The sequence below is a fragment of the Melozone crissalis genome, unplaced genomic scaffold (assembly GCF_028551555.1).
Source record: "Melozone crissalis strain CALT ecotype California unplaced genomic scaffold, PUWL_Pcris_2 ptg000027l_1, whole genome shotgun sequence".
Classification (NCBI taxonomy): Eukaryota; Metazoa; Chordata; class Aves; order Passeriformes; family Passerellidae; genus Melozone; species Melozone crissalis.
In genome coordinates this window covers 51,178,860-51,201,893 of record NW_026535805.1, presented here as the reverse complement: position 1 = coordinate 51,201,893, position 23,034 = coordinate 51,178,860, and the positions used below count along the sequence as shown (strand labels likewise).

At 36.0% G+C, this 23,034-nt stretch overlaps 1 protein-coding gene across 1 annotated transcript in view; it reads left to right on the top strand.

The window, feature by feature from the left end:
• FIG4 (FIG4 phosphoinositide 5-phosphatase) overlaps positions 1-23,034 on the top strand; it is a 48,881-nt gene that overhangs the window by 1,681 nt on the left and 24,166 nt on the right. Inside the window, exons 2-14 of the mRNA XM_054280190.1 lie at positions 8,632-8,730; positions 8,947-9,070; positions 12,027-12,183; positions 13,433-13,483; positions 14,586-14,734; positions 16,653-16,781; positions 18,275-18,375; positions 18,857-19,019; positions 19,573-19,670; positions 20,578-20,711; positions 21,156-21,272; positions 21,663-21,708; positions 22,545-22,693. Of these exons, the coding sequence (XP_054136165.1) occupies positions 8,632-8,730; positions 8,947-9,070; positions 12,027-12,183; positions 13,433-13,483; positions 14,586-14,734; positions 16,653-16,781; positions 18,275-18,375; positions 18,857-19,019; positions 19,573-19,670; positions 20,578-20,711; positions 21,156-21,272; positions 21,663-21,708; positions 22,545-22,693 (1,517 nt within the window). The remainder of the gene's footprint in view (positions 1-8,631; positions 8,731-8,946; positions 9,071-12,026; positions 12,184-13,432; positions 13,484-14,585; positions 14,735-16,652; positions 16,782-18,274; positions 18,376-18,856; positions 19,020-19,572; positions 19,671-20,577; positions 20,712-21,155; positions 21,273-21,662; positions 21,709-22,544; positions 22,694-23,034) is intronic.

Below are 23,034 nucleotides of genomic sequence, written 5' to 3'. Positions count from 1 at the left end.
TTTTACATCTGGCCAGTGGTAGCCCTGCCTGAATGGATGTCCATGATGTGCTTTGCTCAGAATTCAGTGAGGGGCAGGTCCAGCAGTCCTGATCACTCCAGGAGGCAAGATGGTTTTCATCAGCTGTGAAAGGCAATGGTTTGTGGATGAGCACGTGCTGTTTGAAATATCTCAGCTGAGCAAGGGCATTTCAAGCTGTTATTTCATTAACTTCTTATGAGTGATGAAAATGGAACTTTTTCCCTGTGTAAGGTTTTGTTCTTGCTTTTAAAAAGTACAAATTGAAGCACTTTGTGGTTTGATATTCAAATTCTAGTGATTTTTTCGAAAGAAAAAAATGCAGTAAGAGTAATTTTGGTATGATTATTTGAAAAGACTTGCTGCACTTAATAAATACCTGGACTGAGGGATGTTAGAAGGGACCTCCAGAGAATACCAAGTTGAGCCCCCTCCTCAAAGCAGCTTCAACGAGCATATTGCTCAGGGTTGTGTGCAGCTGAGTTTTGAATACCTTCAAATATATTGATTTTACAGCCTCTGCAGACCTTTGGCAAGAGTTTGTCTCTCTTACCTACGCTTTCCTGTTACATGGTTTTAGACAGCAGCAAGATGCTGCCAAAGCTTTCTGAAGGCTGAACAAACCTAAACCCAGTTCTCTCAGCACACCCTGTGCTCTGTCATGTGGATCATCTGGAGAGCTCTCTGCTGGAATCACTCTGCTGTATCAATGTCTGTCTTGTACTGGGGAGCCCAAAATTGGGCTTGTGGTTTGATCAGTCGCTGTTACAGCTCATTCAGTGTCATGTTGTGCTGCTGACAAACTTCTCCCCAAGGTGTCCCTCATGCCATCTCCTTTGCATAAGATCTCACAATCATGGAGTTGCCAGCTGTGACAGTCACTTGTACAGCATAAGCATCATCCAAAAATAAGAATGAACAGCTTTTTCCTGTTTCAGGTGCTTTTCTGGTTTCCCTAAGGCCATAGACTTGCTAGATCCAGCATGTGGGATTTGGAGTTGTGTCAGATACAGGCTAACATGAGACTATATCCTAAGATTTCTGGTGCAAAGAAGGAACTATTTAGTTGTCAGCAGTGGGAGAGACAATGATTTTTACTCTGGTCATTGAGCCTATTCCTGTAAAATCCCTGTGTTAAAGGAAGAGATGAAATGGATGAGGAAGTGGAAAAAGTGGAAATGGTTTACAGAGGGTTTCTTTATTTGGGTTTCTTTTTAGATAAAAATACAATAGTATTAGTGAAGTCAAAGAGGACAGGCTCTGCTCTGGTGGTGTTGTTGGAGTAAATGAGAGACTGCAAGAGGTGAGGAGAACTGAATTCATGGCCTCAATTGAATTAACAGAGAGCAAAATTCTATATTTTCTATTAATGTTTATATTTAGGGTAGTTGCTGAAACCTGCCTTTCCAGCTGATGCTTTGGGTCAATAAATGCCATGGAGGTGTTAACTGTAGCTCCTGCTTGTCCTAGGAAGTTGAAATCTTGTTTAGAAGTAGTCAGAAAGATGAGCTGAAGGTTTTATTCAGATCAATGCCAATTATCTTTCCTTTTATACATATATTGATCACTGAAATGCACACCAGAGGGCACTAAAGATATTTGAGCTCTATGACTAATAAAAAACAAAAGATATTTTCATCTCTTCTTCAGGAGAAAATGGAACTTTTGTGTTTTCCCCAGATGAAGCCCACCTGAAAGCTGTAGGTTAGTTCAATGAAATTATCCTTCCCCTGAGGCAATGTGACATTGAACAAGACAATTTGTGTTGTCTCTATAAAGTCATATCACTTGCCTATCTTTCAGGGTATTATGAGGCTTAATTAATAGTATTTTATTCTAGTCAGGTTCTTTTACAGTCTTCATCTCCACAATATCCAAATGACTTGCACAAGCTTATTAAGTAAAGTGACTGGCATAATTACCTGTAGGTATTTCTGCCCTTTATTCACCAGAGAAAACGATGGGCATTTGTTTTATTTTAGATGTTTTTTATTCTAATAGTAACAGTATAAAGATTTTTGTATTAAAAACTCCAGGGGTTGCATATTTAATGTTGAAGTTAATCTGTGGTTAATTTGGAGAAACTTCAATATAGAATATGATTTCACAGAAAAAACTGTAGAATTTTTACTGAATTATGAAGTGCACTGATTTATATAGATGGGTATCTGACACATTCAAAAATTGTTGAAAGTAGCGAACAGCCTTCTGGGCAACCATTAGCTATCATCATTTTCTATCTGGAGGTGGCTGTGAAATGTGCTCTCTCTGGAACAGTTTCACTAGCAGAAGACAGCTCCTTTCAGCTGACTCTCCTATTCCCCTGTATTGGCGTTCCAGGAGTGATGGTGATGTGGCAGAGTAGAGCATGGAATTGGGATGAGAGGAGGAATTTTGGGCAACTCAAGAAGTCACTTTCTATCTTGACACTTAACTGTCTTGCCATACTGCTGGATCTATGGCTATAAAATAGAGAAAATTGATCTACTGATGTATGTGGGCTCTGAGGGCATTTATGAACAGGGCAGATAGCTGGTGGCATAGCAGTGATGAGAATACCACAGGTTTTGAAGGGTATTTTGAAGGATATGTTTGCAGGCAGAGCAAAACTAAAGTTCAAAAGTGAATGCATCCCACTTGATGTGAAAGATGTACCTACAAATGTCTGCCTAAGTTCTGGCAACATGGGTTTTATTTCTTTTCTCCTGTGTTGTTCTGGGTGTCATTATATGATTGCTAGAGCAACAGGAGAGAGGTACACATACAGATTTGGTTGTGGTATGAATCCACCTTTCTGGATGGGAGGCTTGTGGATAAATGATCACAAATTAGTGTATTTAAAGGTAATGATTTTATGGAAAAAAAAAGGTATTTATTTTAATGTAACAAAAGATGAATAAAAATAGGCACATTCTGTTACAGATTTTTATTACTAAAGCTGAGTTTCTTATGGCCCTAAAAACTAAATAAATATTATCCTCTGTTTAAAGTAGAAATTTACTTTGAGTGTGAATGTACTGAACAAGGGGTGAAGAGAAAGTGAGTAACAAGAATAAGGTTATGAAGAAGGGATCAATCAGTGTTGAGGTAAAAATAAATATACTAACCAGTGAAATTACTCTGAATATTTTCAAGTTGCTCAAGTCAAGGGTAGTGCTGTGACTGGAATATGACAAATGGAATATTTAATCCATTCTGAAGTCCTGCATATAGGAAAGTAATTGCAAATTCAGGCAAATGACATAAAACACAGCCTAGACTTAGGAAGATGCCGTCAGATTAACCTGGTTGTATCACACATTTTAATCTAAAAATTAGATAACCTTATGTATTTAAATCAAATCCTCTATTGAGATGTAGCGCCACAAGGAAAATCTCTATTATGGAAGGAAGAAGCTTAGAAGAGAAATTAGTAGATAAATTAGTGTGGAGTGAAAGAGGAATCATCTGATAGGGATGATTTTTTTCAAGTAATGTTTTTAGGACTGATGTACTTAAGCATTTTCATTAATGTTATTAGCTCAAAACAGGGACCAGATCTGATTAGTCTTTTAAGGTATTGTAAATAATTAGGATAATCAGAGCACAATAAAGCAAGAAATTATGGTGATGATCCTCAGGAGTAGATAAAAGGAATAATTTGAAGTATAATGGTGTATTATAAAAGTTCATGCACCTTACAATAGATTACACACCAATGAAAGTTTACTGAGAGTTTATCAATTCAGAAGCAGTAGAGGAGAAGGAGGAGGATCTGGGTTTTATCTGAAGGAGCGAGAGGGTTGAGCTGCTGATCAATTACAGCTCTGGAAAAGAGAGATGTGGTTATTTGTGACATGGCCATTAATGAAAAATACTAATGTATCTCTAGAATAAAATCTTATATGGTATATTGTGTAGATTTACAGTCCATTTTCATCTAAGAAACAAGAATTCACTCAGGTATAGGTCCATTGATGGTCCAGTGAGGTGACATACACGCTAGCAATGTCTTAAGAGGAGTAAAAGGACAGCAAGAGTTCTTTGGTCTACTGAAGTGACTCCTGGAAAGGCATCCAGTTACTTATTTTCCTGAAAAAGTATTCCAGCAGAAGAGATGCTAAAGAGCAAATAGGTATTTGGCTAAAGAAAAATGTATAGATAGATAATTAATAGATTTAGTTTAGAATTAGAAAGGAGAATGTGGAGGAGTCCTTCAATGGAGTAGCAAGAGAAAAGTCATGTTTGGGACCAAAAAGCAATGGTTGCCTTGGCATAAAAGGAATTCATGGAATTCTGTGGCTTGTGCAATGCAGAATGGGTACTCATTCCTACATGACCAGGGAGTGGTGCTTGGCAACATGTGTTCTTAAAATTTCTCCTGTTGAAGGATCTTCTTTTGAAGAGTTTCAACAGATTAAGGGAAGCAGGTGGCTTTGCTTTTCCAGGTACCACTCCTTGTGCCTTATCATGTCTTCCTTTCTGTGTGTCATTCTGGCAGTTTCTACGAGAGATGAAAGACAGACACTTCCAGAATTACTCTAGGTCCTGTAGAAAGAAGGAGCAGAGTGGAGTTTTTACATTGAGGTGTGATTATACTGTGATTCTATTTTAACTGTCAGTTAATTACCTTCTCCCCAGGTCAAGTTTGTTTTGCCTGTAATGGTAAATGTTAGGGGCCATCTTTCTGTCCTGACCCATCACCTTTTCCATCTTATTTTCTGTGCCTGTCCTGTTGAGGAGGGGGAGTGAGAGAGCAGCTGTGTAGGGATCTGGAAGATGGCATGGTGAACCTGCTTCTCTCTGGGCTTTGTGTTTTTAGACACATCCATGGTCTCAGCAGCTGTCATTTGCAAGCTTTTTGTCTAAAATCATAACTGTTTTCTTAATGCTCTATGAAGATTTGAAAACTGACTGTATTAGTGCACTGCCTATTTTTCAACTTGTGGTGTATTTTTGTGCTTTTTTCCCCTGCGGATTAAGCTCTTTGTAACTTTTAAACTGAGGATTGAAAAAGTTTTTTGCTGTGCTAGCATTTCTTAGTCATAATTAGTCTATACAAAGAAGTAAATCATAGTTATAGACTCAGAGTTCAAAGAAGTAATCTTAAAGAAAAAAAAATAAGTAAGCAGAATGTTTGATTTCAGAACTATTACCATGCCATTAAAAACCAACAAATTTCAGTAAGTCTTTTTATTTTGTTTCGACTCCTTTTAGAAGAAGCTACTTTGCTTGCTTTGGCTGAATCAAAAGATTGATAAAAGATGGTGTAAAGCCTTTCAATTAGATTGCTTTGGTTAAAACTCAGTCCCAGGTGGAAATGACTAATGCTGTTCTATCTTGTGGTTGCTTAGTGATAATTGTGCAATAAATTAAGCTTCAGTCCAGCTCTTGTAGCTGCCTGGTGTGTTGCCATAGTTGGTAAAGTGTGCTTGTTAGCAAATTTCAGCAAAGGCCAGGGGCACAGTAAACCTGGAAGCAGCATGGGTCACCTCAGGTGTGGTTGGAGGGCTCTGGCCAGAGCAGGGTGAAGGAGCCGGCAGTTTCTGCTGCACTTCTGTTCTCTGGAAAAAAGTACTTTGTTGGTCAAGGTTGCCTATTTATCTAAATGCACTGGCTGTGCTGTGGAGTGGAATTGTTTGAGACACTTGGGAAATGCTTCAAATTATTCAGTTCAACTTAGTAATAAACAGAATGAAGTAATAAGGATAAATACTCCAGAAAGGTTTCCGTAGCTTTTGCTCTTTTTTTATTGTAACAATTTCTGTTAATCAAAAGAGTTGTAAACACTACAGCACATTTTAGCTTTGATTAATTTTACAATTATATTACAGCCATAGAAATTTATTTGTTGTTACATGCTCAGTGTTGTGTTGATTTGGTATTTTTCTTTATGATTTCCTAGTATTCATGTGGTAGGAAATATAATTGCAGCACATATCACTGATACTGTTTTATTTGAGCTCTGTGTCATCCAGTAAGATAGACTGATTTATTCATTAGATGCATAAATTAGGTAGCAGAAACAGCTAATGCTGAGGTGTCTTTTTTGTGTATTTTTTGCATCATTAGTTTTCATACTATCTTTGTTTTCCTTTCAGATCTTGAAGGTTGAATATGAGTGGGCATATCAGGCTGTTTTTCAAGTAATTCTGGGGTTGTTAGCCAGTCCTGAAAACTTCCCAAGCAGAGGTCTAATTTTGGGTTCCTAGTTTTGAACACTAACACATATTCAAAAGTTTTTGCAGATGTTTCCTTTATTACTTCCACAAGAATATCCTCTGACATGCAGTGGGTAACATGCCCATTTGCTAAAGATAGATTTCTCATTGCCTGCCGCCTTCCTTTCAGTCCATTGATGCTCAGGTTTGATGCTGCTCTCAAGTGACCTTCTTTAATACATTACACAGTCTGACTCTCCAGCTTAAACCCCTTAAATTAGTCTTTAAATGACTTCAGAGAGCCTGTTAAGTACCATTCATTATGGTGGTTGCTTCCATGATCTGCAGGTACAATCACTCCTCATGTAATCGAAGATGTTCTAAGCAGCAGCAGCAGCACCTAATGCTGGCCCTGTAGCTGTGCACAGCCCTCTATTGCAGCTGCCAAGGTGATGTGTGTAATGCATTCCTCATAGCACTTCTCTGTTTTATTAGTTAATTAAAATGATAATGGAGAAGTATCCAGTTGAACTTCCTTAGAAATAGCATTTGCAACTCTATATATTCATCTCTCTCTCACTCTCTCTCTCCCCTTCCCCGTGTGTTGTGTGTGTCCCAATTTTAAATGTGCTCTATGGTCCAAACTGCCATTAGGAAAGCATCTTAGAGTTTTGCTCTTCTGTTTATATTCAGTATTACTTGTTGATGACCATAGGTGTCACTTTGGGAAGAAATTGCACTCATTTAGTGAGCTGGACATAGTGGGACATCACTGTGCTGTACTGCAGTATTATGGAATACTTAAAATTGTTTACATTTAATTAACTAACAGTTTTCTACAAATAAAGAAGCTGCACTCCTGAAATGCATACTAACTTCTCATCTGAGTATTACAAATGAATATACTTCCCTCTGCCCATTCACCTTTGCTCCATAAGAAAAAGATGGTATAATGGCATGGTCAAAGCAAGTGTGTGTCTTGGTGGTTTGGTGTTTCTTGCTGATGGTGGGTGATAGCAGCAGAAGAGCTGTACCATGTGGTGCCATGCACTGTCCTTGTCATTTCTCTGCTGGGAAGCAAGAGCTTGGCACTAAGGGATCCCCTGCAGATGCTGGGGAGCCTGGGCTGTGCACTGCAGGACATCAGTGCTGGAAAAAGCCCTGTAGGAAACGCTGTCCTGTGCCAAAGCGCTGCCTCGAAGGCTTCAGTGAGGGAGTATTGTGATGGTATATGAATTTGGGGGGCCTTCTTACTGTCATTCAGGAGTAAACAGCAAAATTTACCACTCAGTTACCACAGTAATGGCAGTGTACAAGGTGGAGCTAGAAGCTGATGGTGTTTCCTTTTATGGCTTTTAAAGTTAAGTAATTTTTTTCCCATTTAGAGCTTTCTGAATATCTATGTGCTTTTGTGAATTCAAGGAAAATGAAGAGATCTTTAAGTTCTTTTTTCAACTTAAATATTTTGAGAGTAAAGATGTTTCTTAATGTCTAATTGGTATAAATTATGAAATGGTGAGATTTATATGAATATGATTATTGACTTCTTTTCCCACATCTTAAGTCCATGTGAGTGTTAAAGGCTGACTGCATAGATGCACATGAATTAGCCATGCTTTCCTACTAGGTTGAGCATTATTAATGAGTTCCACCTTGCTGTGATAGCACCACACTGATTAAATGAATTAGAAAAAATGAGAGCTTCTTTTAGCAAGTCAGTCCTGCAACCTGTGCTTATTGTTAATTCCTCTACATGTAGAAATTAATTTATAGTTTAAATTCCTTACAAAAAAATGGACACACTATATGTTTATCTGTGTTTATTCTTTCATATTTTAAATATGAATTGAAGCTAATTTTTTTTTAAACAGTAGAATTATCAGAAAAATCTATTTTTGTGGAATAACATTGTGGAGAAGAATATAATAGCAAATATAAATATAGAGGAAAACTTGCATTACTGAAGTAGTTACAATTTGGCAGTGTTTAGTATGGATCAGGAAAGACTAGTTGATAGAAATAGCAAAGGAGTACAATATTGCAACAGAAGTTTTAGATCATGAAAATTGAAAAACTCATGTATAATCTTCTGCTAAATTTTACAGAGCAAGTGAAAACACAGTAATGGCTGGGGGAGGGTGGGGTTGGACAGTACCTGGTATAAGTTACAGTTTCTCTTCTCTAAACAGGGTTTAACCTTTGATTTTAATTTTTTTTCCTGCTTGTAAAAAGGAGAGAATGAGGTCTTTTAAGTTGTAGAGGTTGCTTGTATACAAATATACCTCCTAAGATACTGGTGTCTAAAACAGTTTATTAATAGTCCATATGGAATATTGCATATTTGATGTTAGTAGTAGTGGATTTAGTCTAGGCAGAATGTAAATGGCAGTGCTGATGTCTTAAGTTACACTGGGTTTTGTTGCTTTATCTTGTATGATATTCTGATTTGTCTTCTTGGTTTTCTTTTGTGTAGAGGTATTTTCTGGTTGGAAGTAATCCTGCAGAAACCAAATACCGCGTTTTGAAAATAGATCGCACTGAACCAAAGGATTTGGTTGTGATTGATGATAAGGTAAGTGCCTCTGTATTTTGTTGCTGGGCTTTTGTCCCATTGTTTCAAATAATACTGGTTGTTTGTTGGAAGCTCTGAAATAGGAAACAAAGAACGTAGAGCAGGCCTTTGGTTTATTGTATATTTCACTGATTAATAATCAAATTTTTTTATTCTCTGACATGCAATAACATTTAGCTACCAAAACAGTAACTTCTGTGACTTTTTCTTTTAAAGCATGTTTATACACAACAAGAGGTGAGGGAACTTCTGGGTCGTTTAGACCTGGGGAACAGAACCAAGATGGGGCAGAAGGGCTCTTCTGGGTTATCTCGAGCTGTGTCTGCTTTTGGTATCGTAGGTAAGTGTTTTGATTGATTTTATAAAAGCTTTTGTTTCCCTGGGAGGTGAGGCTTATTGTGTCATGTTGTATATCTTTCTGTCTCCCCTGGTTTCATTTATTTATGAAACTAAAGAGGATTTAGAAATCTGTCATGCTCAAAGATAAGTACGTTTCTGTGTATTTTTTGAAAACAGGTGGTCAGTACAGGACTGAAAGTTGTGCTGTAATTAGTCTTTTCTTTGTCACTAAGGGACAGATCTAGGAAATAGCCAAACTCTAGAAACTTGGTTGAAGATCTTACCAAACTTAGCTGATCTTAGAATACAAGTCATGTGGAACCTGGCTCCTGAATTCCAGAGCTCACAGAATGCTTTTTAAAAAGAAAATGAAAGTCAACATTCTTTATTAGGCTATATTTCTTTATCACTCACTATTCAGAAAGAGAGCATTTCAGTTTGGTTAACTTTTTGCAGTGACATATTTAAAGATTTCTTTTTCATGTTTGAACAAGTATAACTGACTGGTATGTCAGCTGAATTTTAAAATGCTGCTCAGCTGTCCATAGTCCTCAAGCATTGCTTCAAGGATTTAATAACTTCTAACTTCATCTGAAAGTCACTACTTTCCTGCCTAATGTCTGATACTGTGGTCAGTACATTGATGGCTGATGTCTCTAAAATAAATGTTAATATGTGCTGTGACAGCCCTCAAGAATACTTTGTGGTTTATTAGAGTCAATATATACCTGGACATCTAAAGCCAAAGCTGCAGAGAAAGTGGAGAATGCAATTACTTTAAAGGATGCTTCCAAATTTTGCAATCAAAACATAATAAAATGTTTCATTCCTTTTGCCTTTGAAGCATTTTGGAACTCATCAGTGTATCCAGCTTTTCAGAAATTCCTCAGATGATGTTTATATTTCTTACTGATTTAAGAGTATTCATAATATGGATAAACCTAAAGGAGCTTGTAACAGCATTGCAGCACTGGGTTTTTTGCACAAGCTGTCAGTGCTTATTGTCTAAATATTTGATAAATATTTGGTTGAAAAGTGGTTGCAGTCAGTTAAAATTTTGCATCCCAATTGTATGCCTGTTTATATGTACTGCTCGTAACAGGAGAGTGTTCTGTAGCTGCACAAATGTATTGGCTAACAGATATGGTATATGTATTTCTAGATGACTCTTTAGAAGTAACAGACTCTCTTATCCCATGATATACTTCCAAATTACATGATTCAGACCATATCTGTATAAACATGTAATTTGAAGGAATGCAACTGGTTGTTTATTTCTGCCTCCTGGCTCAGGTCAGAAGAACAGGGCTATTTTTCCTAAAATTGTAAAGATTAGCTTTGTTCTGTCCTCTAGTTATTTCATTAACCAGATGCAGTACATTCAGTGCACTCAGAATGGGGGTGCTGATAGACTGAGTTCTGGTTTACTGTGTAGTGTTTAAGAGTGGAAATTGCTTTTTAAGGGAGGGAACCAGGCCAGGGAGAAAGGCTCAGTTCCTTGTCAGACTTTTCTATAATGTCTGGTGAAATTTAAAGGACAGAGACTGTTCACATATGTGATTTTAGTACCTGGAGGATACAGGAAGAACTGTGACTACTATTTAACAACTGCAATTCAATAGTCTGCTTCAAATGGAAGGTTTGTTTCTTATTGTCAGCAGGGCCTCCTGTCTTTGTGCAGGTGAGAGCATTTTTCCAAGGGGGGCTAATAAGGAGGAAGAGAAGATTGCAGTTCATTCGATCACGTTGCAGCCTCCAGCAGCGACAGGGAGGAAAATGTGTACTCCCCTCATCCTTCTTCTTTACTTTGTACTGCAAAGCTAAAAGAACTGAGTGTAAATACAAGTAAAACTATGAATTGTGAGGGTCCATTTGTATCATGTCGTCATCATCATCATCATCTTCATCGTCATCATCACCTCCCTCCCCAATTTAATCTATTGGTTTATAGTACCAGTAAATAGTAGTGAGTGAGTTTCAAGCTCTCAGCAATTTATCAGAGCAGCTACATCCAATAATGTAATTTACTACTTATTAAAGCATATTAGTACTCTATTATACTGTCTTTGTACCACATTTGAGTTCAGAGGTTTTTATGTATTTCTATTTTTTATTTGAATTTCTACATTTGTGTTATATTTGAAGGCTTGTTATATTTTTTCCCAATCATATATAATAGAAGTATGCAAAGGAGGCACTCCATGAAGAAGCATAGCTATGCTCTGCAGGGAATGAGGGTGGAGGCTTCAGAAGCCATCTTTTTATAGGCAATAAAACCAGCCACTACCTGTTCTGCCTTCTTAGCCTTCTGTGTTTCACCAGGATCAAGTGTTGATGTCTGAGAGAGGAAACACGAAAAAAAGGACTACCCCTGACACTCTGAATGGCTCTGATTTGGGGGAAATGCTGCTCTAGTCAAGGAATTCAGTTCCAGGGATTCAGTTAAGGAGAGAGAGCACAAAGATGTTTTACCCACAACTCCTTTTGCTGTTCTGTGTCCCTCCCCAGCAGAGAGTACATGAACCTGAAAAGAAAATTGGAGTCTGGGATTCTTCCTTACCCTAGAATATTAACCTTTAGTATCTGAAGTAAATAGAGAATAGAGTGTGTCTCACTCTGAACAATGAGAGTCCTGTCAAAAGCAAATACAAGTATGTTAAGTAGATAGAAACATAGTCCAAATTTTCAGTGTCCTAACTCTGCTACCAAGTATTAAAAATATCCACAGTGGGAAGGGAAATAAGAAAAAAACTATGTATTTTATTGATTAATGGGAATGAATTTTAAGAGTCTGTATATATATATATATATATGCGTGTGTGTGTGTGTGCATATAACATTCAGGAGCAAATAAAAATTCTTTGAAATCTTGAGACAATCCTGATACTGTTTTGCTAAATATTTTATCAAATAAACACAAATATGCCACTGAAAGCATTGTAATACTGTTTTAACAGGTTTTGTCAGGTTTTTAGAAGGCTATTACATTGTGTTAATAACAAAAAGAAGAAAAATGGCAGATATTGGAGGTCATGCAATATATAAAATAGAAGATACAAATATGATCTACATTCCAAATGACTCTGTAAGAATCAGTCATCCTGATGAGGCCAGGTAAATAATGCTGGTAATTAGTGTGTACTTTTTGAATATTTTCTAAACAATGTTGAATTGCAACTGGGAATTTCGGTCATGGGGTTTTTTTATTAGTATGTCATTCAAGCCATTTTATCTTGTTGTTTGGAAAATAGACTACAAGTTCCATGGCGTCTAGCCTGGAGAGTAAATACAGCTGTCATAATCTAGAGTTTATTATCCACATCTCCATGTCACAGCTAAGTTTAGCAAATCTGCACCCAGAAGTGTCAAATGTAAGCGTTGTTCCTGCGAGGGCAATGTAATGCTAATATTGGTTTGTACAATTTGGGGCACTGTTCTTTATTTAGTAGCTTTTGCATGATGTTAATCTCACCTGAAGAGATCTTTTGTGCCCTTCAAGAGGTGCTGAATAGATTATTAAATTATTCTGTGCTGTCAGCATCTTGTGAATGTTGTAAAGGGTGGTGAAAAGATTCACTGGTAAGTTGAACAGCTTCTTTCTTTTCAGGGACTTCTTTATGAAGAGAGAAGTTTAAGCCTTTGTTTTTATCAGGGTAGGGTGACTTTGTTTCTATGAAATAGCAGGCAACTGGTATCAGTAAACTGTAATCAGTCTGTACGAAGTGTGAATAGTCAAAAAGTGATGATTTATGATAAATTGATGTCAAGTAAAGAACCAAGCCAGTTTTAAATATTAAAAAAGCTTCCACTTTAAGGTGGGATTGATCCCAGGCCTCAGTCTCTCCTCTTAGGGTGCAGCAGACCATGTTATCTAACCTACATATTTATGGTGTCTGACATTGTATTATTCATAGACAATGTCATCGTTTCTTCTGGGAATTTTCAAGGCTATGACAGATTTTGCTAGATACTTCTTTTCTTGTTCATTTATTTGAGAGTAATCGAAAAATTTTGTTTCTTTTGTAGTATTTTTGAGAGTTTTCTTTTTTAAGTCCTGAAAAATGTAATGTGCATAAGTGGAAAATAGAACCGCAACTTTACAACTGTGTAAAGAAACAGAGTATGTGTATGAGTAGATATTAGTTTTGTTTTCTTTAAAAAAGGGTATTTTATTTATTTAATCCATATTCTGACATTCTAGTTTAACTACCTGTCAAAACAATTACAGTAAGATAGGATGGGAACATAGGGGAAAAAAACCAATATTTACATGTAATTTCTTTTCTGTGATCCTCTGAATGACATCTTATAGTTTGTCTTGTTAAAATAATAATTTTTCTTCCAACTTGAATTATTTTGCTAGGTATCTGAGAATCTTTCAAAATGTGGACCTCTCTAGCAACTTCTATTTTAGGTAGGTATAAGTTATTATTCATTTAAAAAAATGTGCACTTACACTTGCTAGAAGATTATAGGTTTTGTTTTTGACACCCAAGACTTTTAGGTTGATATTCTGTAGAAATAAGACACATGATCATGCTGCTTGTACATTTGCATCTGTGTATTTTGAACCTGCTTTCTCCTTTAATCAATTGGCTAGCAATTTAGTCTCCATTAGCTTAAGAAATATAGAACTATTTATGGCATGGAAAAAAGTAGACACTGAAACTACTGTTTCCACTGACTGTTCAGCCTTGCCAGATTATTCAGAAGTTCTTTCTTTGGAAAAGTATTAGGTTTCAGGGAAGGTTGCTTGTCTTGTTATTTATTCTTTATTGATCCCATTTTCCATAAATAAAGCTTTGCCTTGACTCAGGAGCAAAGGCAGAGAAATAGATCCTCATTTAAGATACACCCTACATGGGGTATGTCTTTCATAGGGCTTTTTAGGCATTGCAGTTCTGTTGTTTATTGTTTCATGAATGCCATACCTAAGACAAGTTTCTGTGTCCCAGCTACTATTAAGTGAGATTTTTGGGACAGCACAGAAATGGGAGAAATGTGGTGGTAAACCTGGCAGTGGTGGAAGAAGACTTGAAGACTTAAAAAAAAAAAAACAACCAAAAAAACCCCAAAAGCATCCCTCTTGCAGTCACCATAAGGTGTGTCAGTCAAAGATGCTTCCTCTTGGAAAATGAAGGCTTTCACAGCTGGATCTGTGAAGATAAAACCTACCCAAGTTTTATGTGTGTTTCATGCTTTGGCATGTGAAAGGTTTTTTTCAGTGTAAAACGTGAGTTTTTCTTCCATGCAAATATATGTTCAGTTTTCAGTTAAAAGACGAATATAAACACTTTTTCAGTTTTTGTGAACTGTAAACAGTTTCTGTGTTTGTAAAGCTTCTTTTGGAAATCATTTGTATCATTTGCCATTATAGAATCAGGATCTGTGTTTCTTGTTCAGAAGTCTTTTCTATAAAATAGTACTGTGTTAAATATAAGTATGGGTAGAAAGTAAGCGCTTTCAGAAAATTCTTCTGCATCTACAATTATTAATAAATGTTAACTGTCTATCAGTTACAGCTATGATCTATCTCACTCCCTTCAGTATAATCTTACTGTCCTGAGAATGCCACTTGAGATATTAAAAACTGAAACAACCCAGGCCCGACAAGAGAGTTTTGATATATTTGAAGATGAAGGACTTTCAACACAGGGGGGAAGTGGTAAGAAAACTCATCTAGTTAAACTGATGCTGTTAGACATGAGTGCCTTTAAACCATTTAGGTTTACTTTTGAGAAACATTCATGTCTTCTGTTGTTGGTCAGTAGTGTCCTAACAATTGTGAGTTAATAAAAGATTTTGTGAAGTGCCAAAATACATTTCAATGTGAACACTGATTTCTAGAGGTCTGTAGTCATTGTTGTAAGTTACATTGCAATTGGGGAAGATGACTGAGCATGCTGACATTTTACAGCAATTGATCATTCAACTGACTTCTGAGTCTCCCAACAGGAATGAGTTACAAGGAGAGTGGGGAGCAATAACTGATTAAGTACCATATTTTGGTTTTATAGTGGAGAATACTGACAACAGAGGAACTGTATGAAGTTAGCATCCTCTTGCTGTAGTAACCCCTGTCAAGAAATGTAAGAAAAATTGCTCATTTCAGTTGGAAAGTTAAGCCTTCAGTTCGGATCTAATGTATTCATAAGAGTATAAAGATGAACAGCCAGAGAGAAAAACTATTTTCTCTCCCTTTTTCTTCATGAACACACACACAGAGTAATTTTCTCCTGAAATTCTTGATATTGGATTTTATACTGTTGAATGAAACCCCCATGCTCCCAGGAAAAAGATATTAGTAACATGGTCATATATATCAAGATACCAGCAACTGGTTATCAAATACTGCAATATCAGAAAGGACCATAAGGAATGAAGAGAGCAATAATTCCTCTTCTGCAAAGACTCTAATCTGGAGGATCCCTCAGGACTCCTTACAAAGGCACTATCTCTTCTATGTCATTGTCATTGTAAAAACAATCAGAAATGAAGATGCCCTAAACTTGACCCCATCAGCCCTGTGTGCTGCTCACCTATGTAATCATAGAATATGTGTAACAAATAGCCACCTGTCATTTAAAAATAAATTCTCACCAAATAATGCCACTAGTAGTAAGAAAGAGGAAAAATTGCTGGCTAAGTGCTTGTGACCAGCTTCTGCTGACTGTCTAAACTCCATCATGAAAATATTTTGTTTCCATCAGTTTTCCCTGGGCTTACGGTAGGTTGGGTCTAGGTGGCAATAGTTTGTTCAACAGCTGCATTTGCACCTGCAATCTGTGAGAAGAACTCCATTTTCCTACAGCAGAACATTTGACTGCTGTAGTTTTCTGTTATAGTTGGCATTCATACTGCTACAATATAATTTGTCCGGTCAGAAACTTCATTTGAAAAAAGTGTGGAAAACAATATAGGCAATAGAATTCTTGTCGTCTTTCTTCTAAGTTTCAGATTAATTCAATTCCCTCTACCACCTTTCAGTGTGACAACCACAGTTGTCACATCTTGGTCCTGATATTTGAAAGAGAAGACTGATTCCAGATATATCAGAAACAGAATTTTAATTTGTAAGTCTACAATAGCTGTCTTTCTTTGTGTTAGTGCAAATTAGGAAGATTGTGTTGAATTGTGTGAAAAAGGATTGATGTTCATGATCTTCCAGAACCTTGTAGGTGATTAGAGATGACCTAGCATTGAGAAGCTTATAAAGTCCTTCTGTATGGAGGAATTCACCTGGAATTTACAACTTTATTTCCCTTGTTATCAAATCCCTTGATGCTGCTCTGTAGAGATCTCTTTTTAATACTGAAGTATATAGGTAACTTCTGCATGAAGGCACTCAATCACAGCAGTGACTGGCAACTCTAGAAAAACTGCAAATCCTCATAAAAGCTGTGTAAAACTTCATGTGCCTGGCACATGAATATCTGTGTTTGGCAAACCTCAAAGATGCAAGTAAATGCTACACTGAGTTGCAGTCAAGGGAAAATCAAAACAAAGATCCAATGTCCTGGATTTTAAAGCAGGTGTGTTTGTTTCTTAATTGCTAATGCATTTTCACTGCAACAACTTGCTAGGTGTATTTGGGATTTGCAGTAAGCCTTACGAGAAGTACGTGTGGAACGCCAAGCTTCTGGAAGCAGTCAGAAGTGCTGTTCATCGTGACTGGCTGCTGTATGTTATTCATGGATTCTGTGGGCAATCAAGTATCCTTCTACTGTCGTAATGAATTTTGGTTTATCAATTTTGAAAAACCCAGTTTGAATTACTTCTTTGTCCTATAAACACCATTCATTTTTATACTTATTGTTTAGCTTTTATTTTCATGACTTTTAAGTAAGAATTATAGTTATTGTAAGAGATCCTATCACAGGTAGGCTGCATTTTGAGTGAGGCTCTGTTAATAAGTGTGGGGTTTAATAGTAAAGAACTTGAGAGGATATTTTGGCTCAGCTGTATTTTTTCACAGATGTTTCAGGAATGGAAGAAAAGCTAAGCAGAACTGAATTGCTGACTGATCTGGTTTCAGCTGTGTTTAAATCATGACATTGCCATGGAAATGCTCTCCTACTAATCTTCTCTAAAACATTTTTTAGTTACTGAGATTTGCAGAAATTCTTGTATTTACTGTCTTTCTGTTGAAGACAATGATGGAACTTCAGCCCTGCTGTGTGAAGAGCGCTAGGACGTGTGAAAGTCTCTTTTCTTGACTATATACTATTTTAAATGGTTAAAAGGGTCTATGTACATTGTAGCAGAAGAAGCAAAAGTCCAAATGCATATCACAGTCCAATGAAATGTCAGGTTATGTGTTAAGAATTTAGTGTATTACAAAGATACTCTGTTTTATTCACCAACACTATCATGTTAGCTTAAAATTTCTGGGGAAGCAGAAACAATTACGACGTTAACATTAGTGGTGTCTGCAAAATTTGATTTTGCTTTTTTATGATTGTAAGACTGTTGATCATTGGCTTACTCCTCAGAAAAAAAGCTAGATCTGTTTTTATATACCACTATTTCATTTGTGGTCTTACTTAATCAAAGCTGGATCTGACCACCAACATTATGCCTGCAGCTGCAGGAGTGAGCAAATACCTTCTTAACTCTTTCTTGTACCTCTCTAACACTGAGGAAGCAATGGTAGTCATGTTAGGCTCTGATTGTGTTTGGTTTTAGTAAAATGGAAAAAGACTGTAAAAAAGCCACCACTGCATCAATAGCGTGTTTACCTCTGGGTTTCAGTTATTTTATTCAAGTGGTTTACTCAAAAATTTGTATATTTTTCCAAACAAATAATTAGAGGGTAACCAATACACTTCATCTGAAAATGAAGCTCCCAAGTTTTAATCCCAGTATTCACAAAAGCAGCATTTGCAGTGCTAGGTGTATCCTGTGTCCATTTCACCTCCATTGTCATTTCATAAAATACAAATGCTGCTTCTCTTCTGTAGGCTCTGAAAAGTGGGTGATGTATTGCAATGTATTTGCTTTTCAAAGTTCTTAAAACAGATTGTTGGAAAGGGCAGTGTTCTCTTCCAGTTGCAAAATAAGTCTGGAAGTGATACCACTGTTAAGGTGATTTTAGTAAATCAGATCTATCAGTTTCATACACTTTTGTTAGACCTTATTTTTGCGTGCATAAAGTAAGTGAACAAAAAATTGTATGTGACATGTAAACCTTAACTTCTCTTTCAAGAACTGTTAATATATGGCCGCCCTATATATGTCACTCTGATAGCCAGAAGATCAAGCAAATTTGCTGGAACACGTTTTCTGAAACGAGGAGCAAACTGTGAGGTAAATCAAATATGATTTTAGGGGTTGTTTCCTCCTGCCCCTCCCCAGTATGAAAGCTTGAACTTGACTGACTGAAGAGCTGAAATAGTTTGGAGGGTTGCTAAGGGTTTGGCTATAAATTATGCTATTAGATGATATTATCACAGGTATCATTGCATTTTTCGTTGGCATAATAAAATTTTTTCCTAAAATAATAATTATAATAGTTCTAAATTGTTTTGATTTTTTACCACATGGTTTTTTGTCACTTGTTTTGGTTTTTACACTTAGAGATAATGTTATTTCCAAACTGAGGGAAGAAATAAAAAATTGGTAATATTCATTAGGGACAAATGGGAATTTAACCTTCAGTGTTGTTCTCACTACTGTGGTTCAGTGTCTCACAGTTTAACTGTGCTCTGTTTGTAATGATCAATTCTCTGTACTGCATGCAGCTTTGAATGTCATGTCTACATCATTTGTGTATTTCTATTTGGTTTAGGGAGATGTTGCTAATGAAGTGGAAACTGAACAAATACTTTATGATGCTTCAGTTATGTCATTTTCTGCGGGGAGTTATTCTTCCTATGTTCAGGTTCGAGGGTCTGTCCCTCTGTACTGGTCTCAAGATATTTCAACTATGATGCCTAAGCCACCTATAACACGTGTGTACAAATTATTCTTTGTGATAGATTATGGTTAGTGCTGTGTCCTAAAGGAACATCTGAGAGAATAAGTGAAAACTGAATTTGCAAAAATGAGCAAATTGTCTGTTCACTTGTGCTTTGTGAAGCCATAATTCAAAGTAAAAAATTATGGAAAAAATCTCCATCTTAGACTTCACATTCAGAAATTAAATAGGAAATGTTTCTGTTTGAAGATGTGAGCTTTCTTTGTATTCCTTTGTGTGTGAAGTTAGTTACATTTATCTTAGTGTTGTGGATAAAATATTAAACCTGTTGAAAATGGTGGAAAATGTCTGGGCTGAGATTAATGGGGCCAGAATAATTGTTCTGTATAAGTATTTCATGAAAATTTAAGAAGCTGCCTGCAATTCAACAAAGGGAATATTTTTTTAGCAGCTTTTACATGAAAAGAGGGGAAAGTATTTATATGTGTCATTACTAACAGAGAATTAATGCATCTTTTGTGTAGAGTACTATTAAGGGGAAATTCTACAGCTCACTTACTAACATCTTCAATTTATGTTTGTTTCAGTGGACCAAGCAGATCCTTATGCACATGTTGCTGCTCTTCACTTTGATCAAATGCTTCAGAGATTTGGCTCTCCCATTATTATATTGAATCTTGTGAAGGTACAATATTTTGAATATGTTCTATGTGTTTGATTTTTAATATTAAGCTTCTTTCTGCAGAGTCACTGAGTAATTTTGGTTATGTTCTAAAACTAATATTAGCTTACAAGTGAAATATTTTTTTCATAAATCTCATCCTACAGGATATAGTACATAACTTTGCTTCCACTACAGCCCTTCAAAAACGAAATTTCCCATGTTTAGAGATTTCTTACAGTAATCTTTCACTGTTCTTTTCAGCTTTTTGCTATTACCCATTAGATCTAAGTCCAAATAAATTTATCATTAAATTTAAATTAGCGCTGGTAACTACTGAAATAGTATGGTTCCATTCAAAGCAAGATTGGAACTAGGTGATCTTAAGGTCTGTTCTAACCCAGATCATTCTGTGATTCTGTGAAAACAAATGTTATATTCAGGCAATGGCAGCCAATTCTGATTTTCAAAAATAATTGCAAGACTGGGAGATGGGAGCTGTTGTTTGCCATCTCCTGCCAGTAATGGAGAAGAATTTCCCTTTGTCCTCCTGTATTCCACAACAGAATGGAATGCTTCCCTTTTGGCATGTGTTTTTTCTTCTCTTTTGTGGTTGTCCATTTCATCTACATAGCCACTTTTATTTCTGTGTTTTCTTCTTTACGCTTACAGCATATCATTTTTCAGCCAATGATTATGCACAGTTGAAACTGGTGACTTTTACTATTAATAACAAATGATTGTTAAAAACCTAGAATGTTCAGATTTTTCTATCTTTTCTGTTCTTATTTTAATTGTACTATTTATGGAGAACTGCCTGCTGTTGCTACAGCTTCCACTTTTGATTTCCATTAAATATGCATATGTGTATGTGTTATATGCAGTTGTTAATGAAAATTTTGATGTTAAATTCCTTTTCTTTTTGCTAAAGGAACGTGAAAAAAGAAAGCATGAAAGGATTCTCAGTGAAGAACTTGTTGCTGCTGTGACATATCTCAACCAGTTCTTACCCCCAGAGCATGCAATTATATATATACCCTGGGATATGGCCAAATACACTAAAAGGTAGAAATAGTATTTTCTATACTAGTGCTTGTAACTGAAATGCACCTATGGAAGCAAATGTTACTGAACAAAACAGCAGCTTCCAAACAAAACAAGGAAATGTGATTTAGGATGATCATACATCCTTTTCTGCCTCATTCATATTTTTGAATCACAGAAAGTTTGGTAGAAAAAAATCTGTATGATGTAAAAATCAAGGAGTTTTAGGTTTTTTATGTCTTCTGCTTCTAGTTTATATAATGTTTTTATCAAAAAGAAGCAAAATTGCTTAGACGTAGTCAGTCTTTCTGTCCTGTAGAATCTAAGAGAACTATAAGCATAATTACAGTTGAATGAATCAAGCTGTTTTTAAATAATTTTTGTTATGGAAAAAGCTTATATGTAGTGAGACTTTTTTTAGTATTAATATATTTTGACTATCTCTTTTTTTTCCTCTCTCCTCAGCAAACTTTGCAATGTCCTTGACAGACTGAATGTGATTGCAGAAAGTGTAGTGAAGAAGACTGGATTTTTTGTAAATCGACCAGATTCCTACTGCAGTATCTTGCGTCCCGATGAAAAGTATCTATAATTTATTTGATGCATAATGAATAGCACCTATTCCTTTGAAAGCTGTTTGGAATTTCTATGTTTAATAAATTATTTGTTATTTTAAGACTGACTAATTTAGAAATTACCAAGTGACTTCTTTTGAGGATTACTAATAAGATAATTGTCATCTAAATGTTGCTGAGTCTGTTGTTAACCAGTGGATTTTATTGTTTTATAAATACAAAATATAAAACTTTTTTTTTAAATAGAAACTGTATTTGCTTAGACTGCTGCAGATGAAGTCTCTGAAGTTGCTGAAAATTCAGAAGTAACGATTTGTCACTGAGCAGATCAATACCTGATAGGATCTGTTCTTTTATGAAATCATTTGAAAGTCATTTTGTTTTGTTTCTTTTTCAGGTGGAATGAACTGGGAGGTTGTGTTGTTTCCACTGGTCGCTTGCAGGTACTAAAATATACTTCTTTAGTTCATAGTGATGTAGGTCAGCACTTCCAAAGAACAGTGAATCATTTCACTTGAATGCCTGATTGGTGACTCACAGACTGCTCTTAAATTGATATTTATAGTACATATTATTATGGCTGTCATTCCTAGAAATCTAATTGGGAATTAGGGCCTTAAGTTCTTGCATGGTACCCCAAAACCTTGTGGTGTTGGAATTATATCTTTGCTGGACTTAGTCTGAGAAATGCTTATATTTTAAACTGGTTTCCATTACTGTTCAGTCTGTAGTGTTATCAGTGCTGTGAAAGTTAAACCAGCAGCATTTTAGCACTGTGTCATAAAATGTTCTACAGAAGCAGTGAGGAATAAGCACATACTTAACCCTGGTAACATATTCATAGACATGAACATGGGTTACTGACATTTGCACCAGTGCTGAATATTCGGTACATTGTTACAGTTTCCAGCACTAAAAGAAAATAAAACTAGAAACATGTCTTCCTTTAAGGTCAGAAAAGTACTGACTAAACTTGAAACCATACAATATCAAATTTACACCTGAATGTTAGGGTTACATACTCTGAACACAGGGCATATTCTTAAGATTTGACTTGCCACTCATAATTTTGTGTTTCTTGTAAGTTCGAGAGCATGTGACCATTCCTGTACTAGCTGATAACTGGGATATGTTTGTTGAGGGCAGATAAACAGCAGAGCAGATACAATTTGACATAATTTGAGATTTGATAAGACTTAGCTAGTAGCAAAAAAGTAATAATCATGACTGTAGTAATTTGTTGGTTAAGATAAATCTTTTATTTGGGTTGCTTCACCAGACTGGAGTCCTCCGAACCAACTGTGTGGACTGTTTAGATCGCACTAACACAGCCCAGTTTATGGTGGGGAAATGTGCTTTGGCCTACCAGTTGTATTCATTGGGACTGATTGATAAACCAAATTTACAATTTGATACAGATGCTGTAAGGTAAGATAGATTAAAAGAGTGTGTCATGGTTTTAATTGTTAATTTTGAGTAAAGAGATTATGGAGAATTATGTCCATGTAGAAGAAGCGTACAGTTATGTCTGCTGGAATGATTTCATGTTTATTTGTCCATGTTTAAAACATCTTTGATACTTGAAATAATAAGAAAATCCTATCATGCTGAAAGTTCAATCTTATGGAAAAGAATATTAATCAGTCTTATGATATAACTGCTTGACTTCATTCTTTTTATATGTCTAAACTTAAAGAGATGTTTTTTCCTTTGAAATAATTTAAGAAAACCTCTGCCCCAGTCTTTTACATTTGTTTCAATTGCTTGAG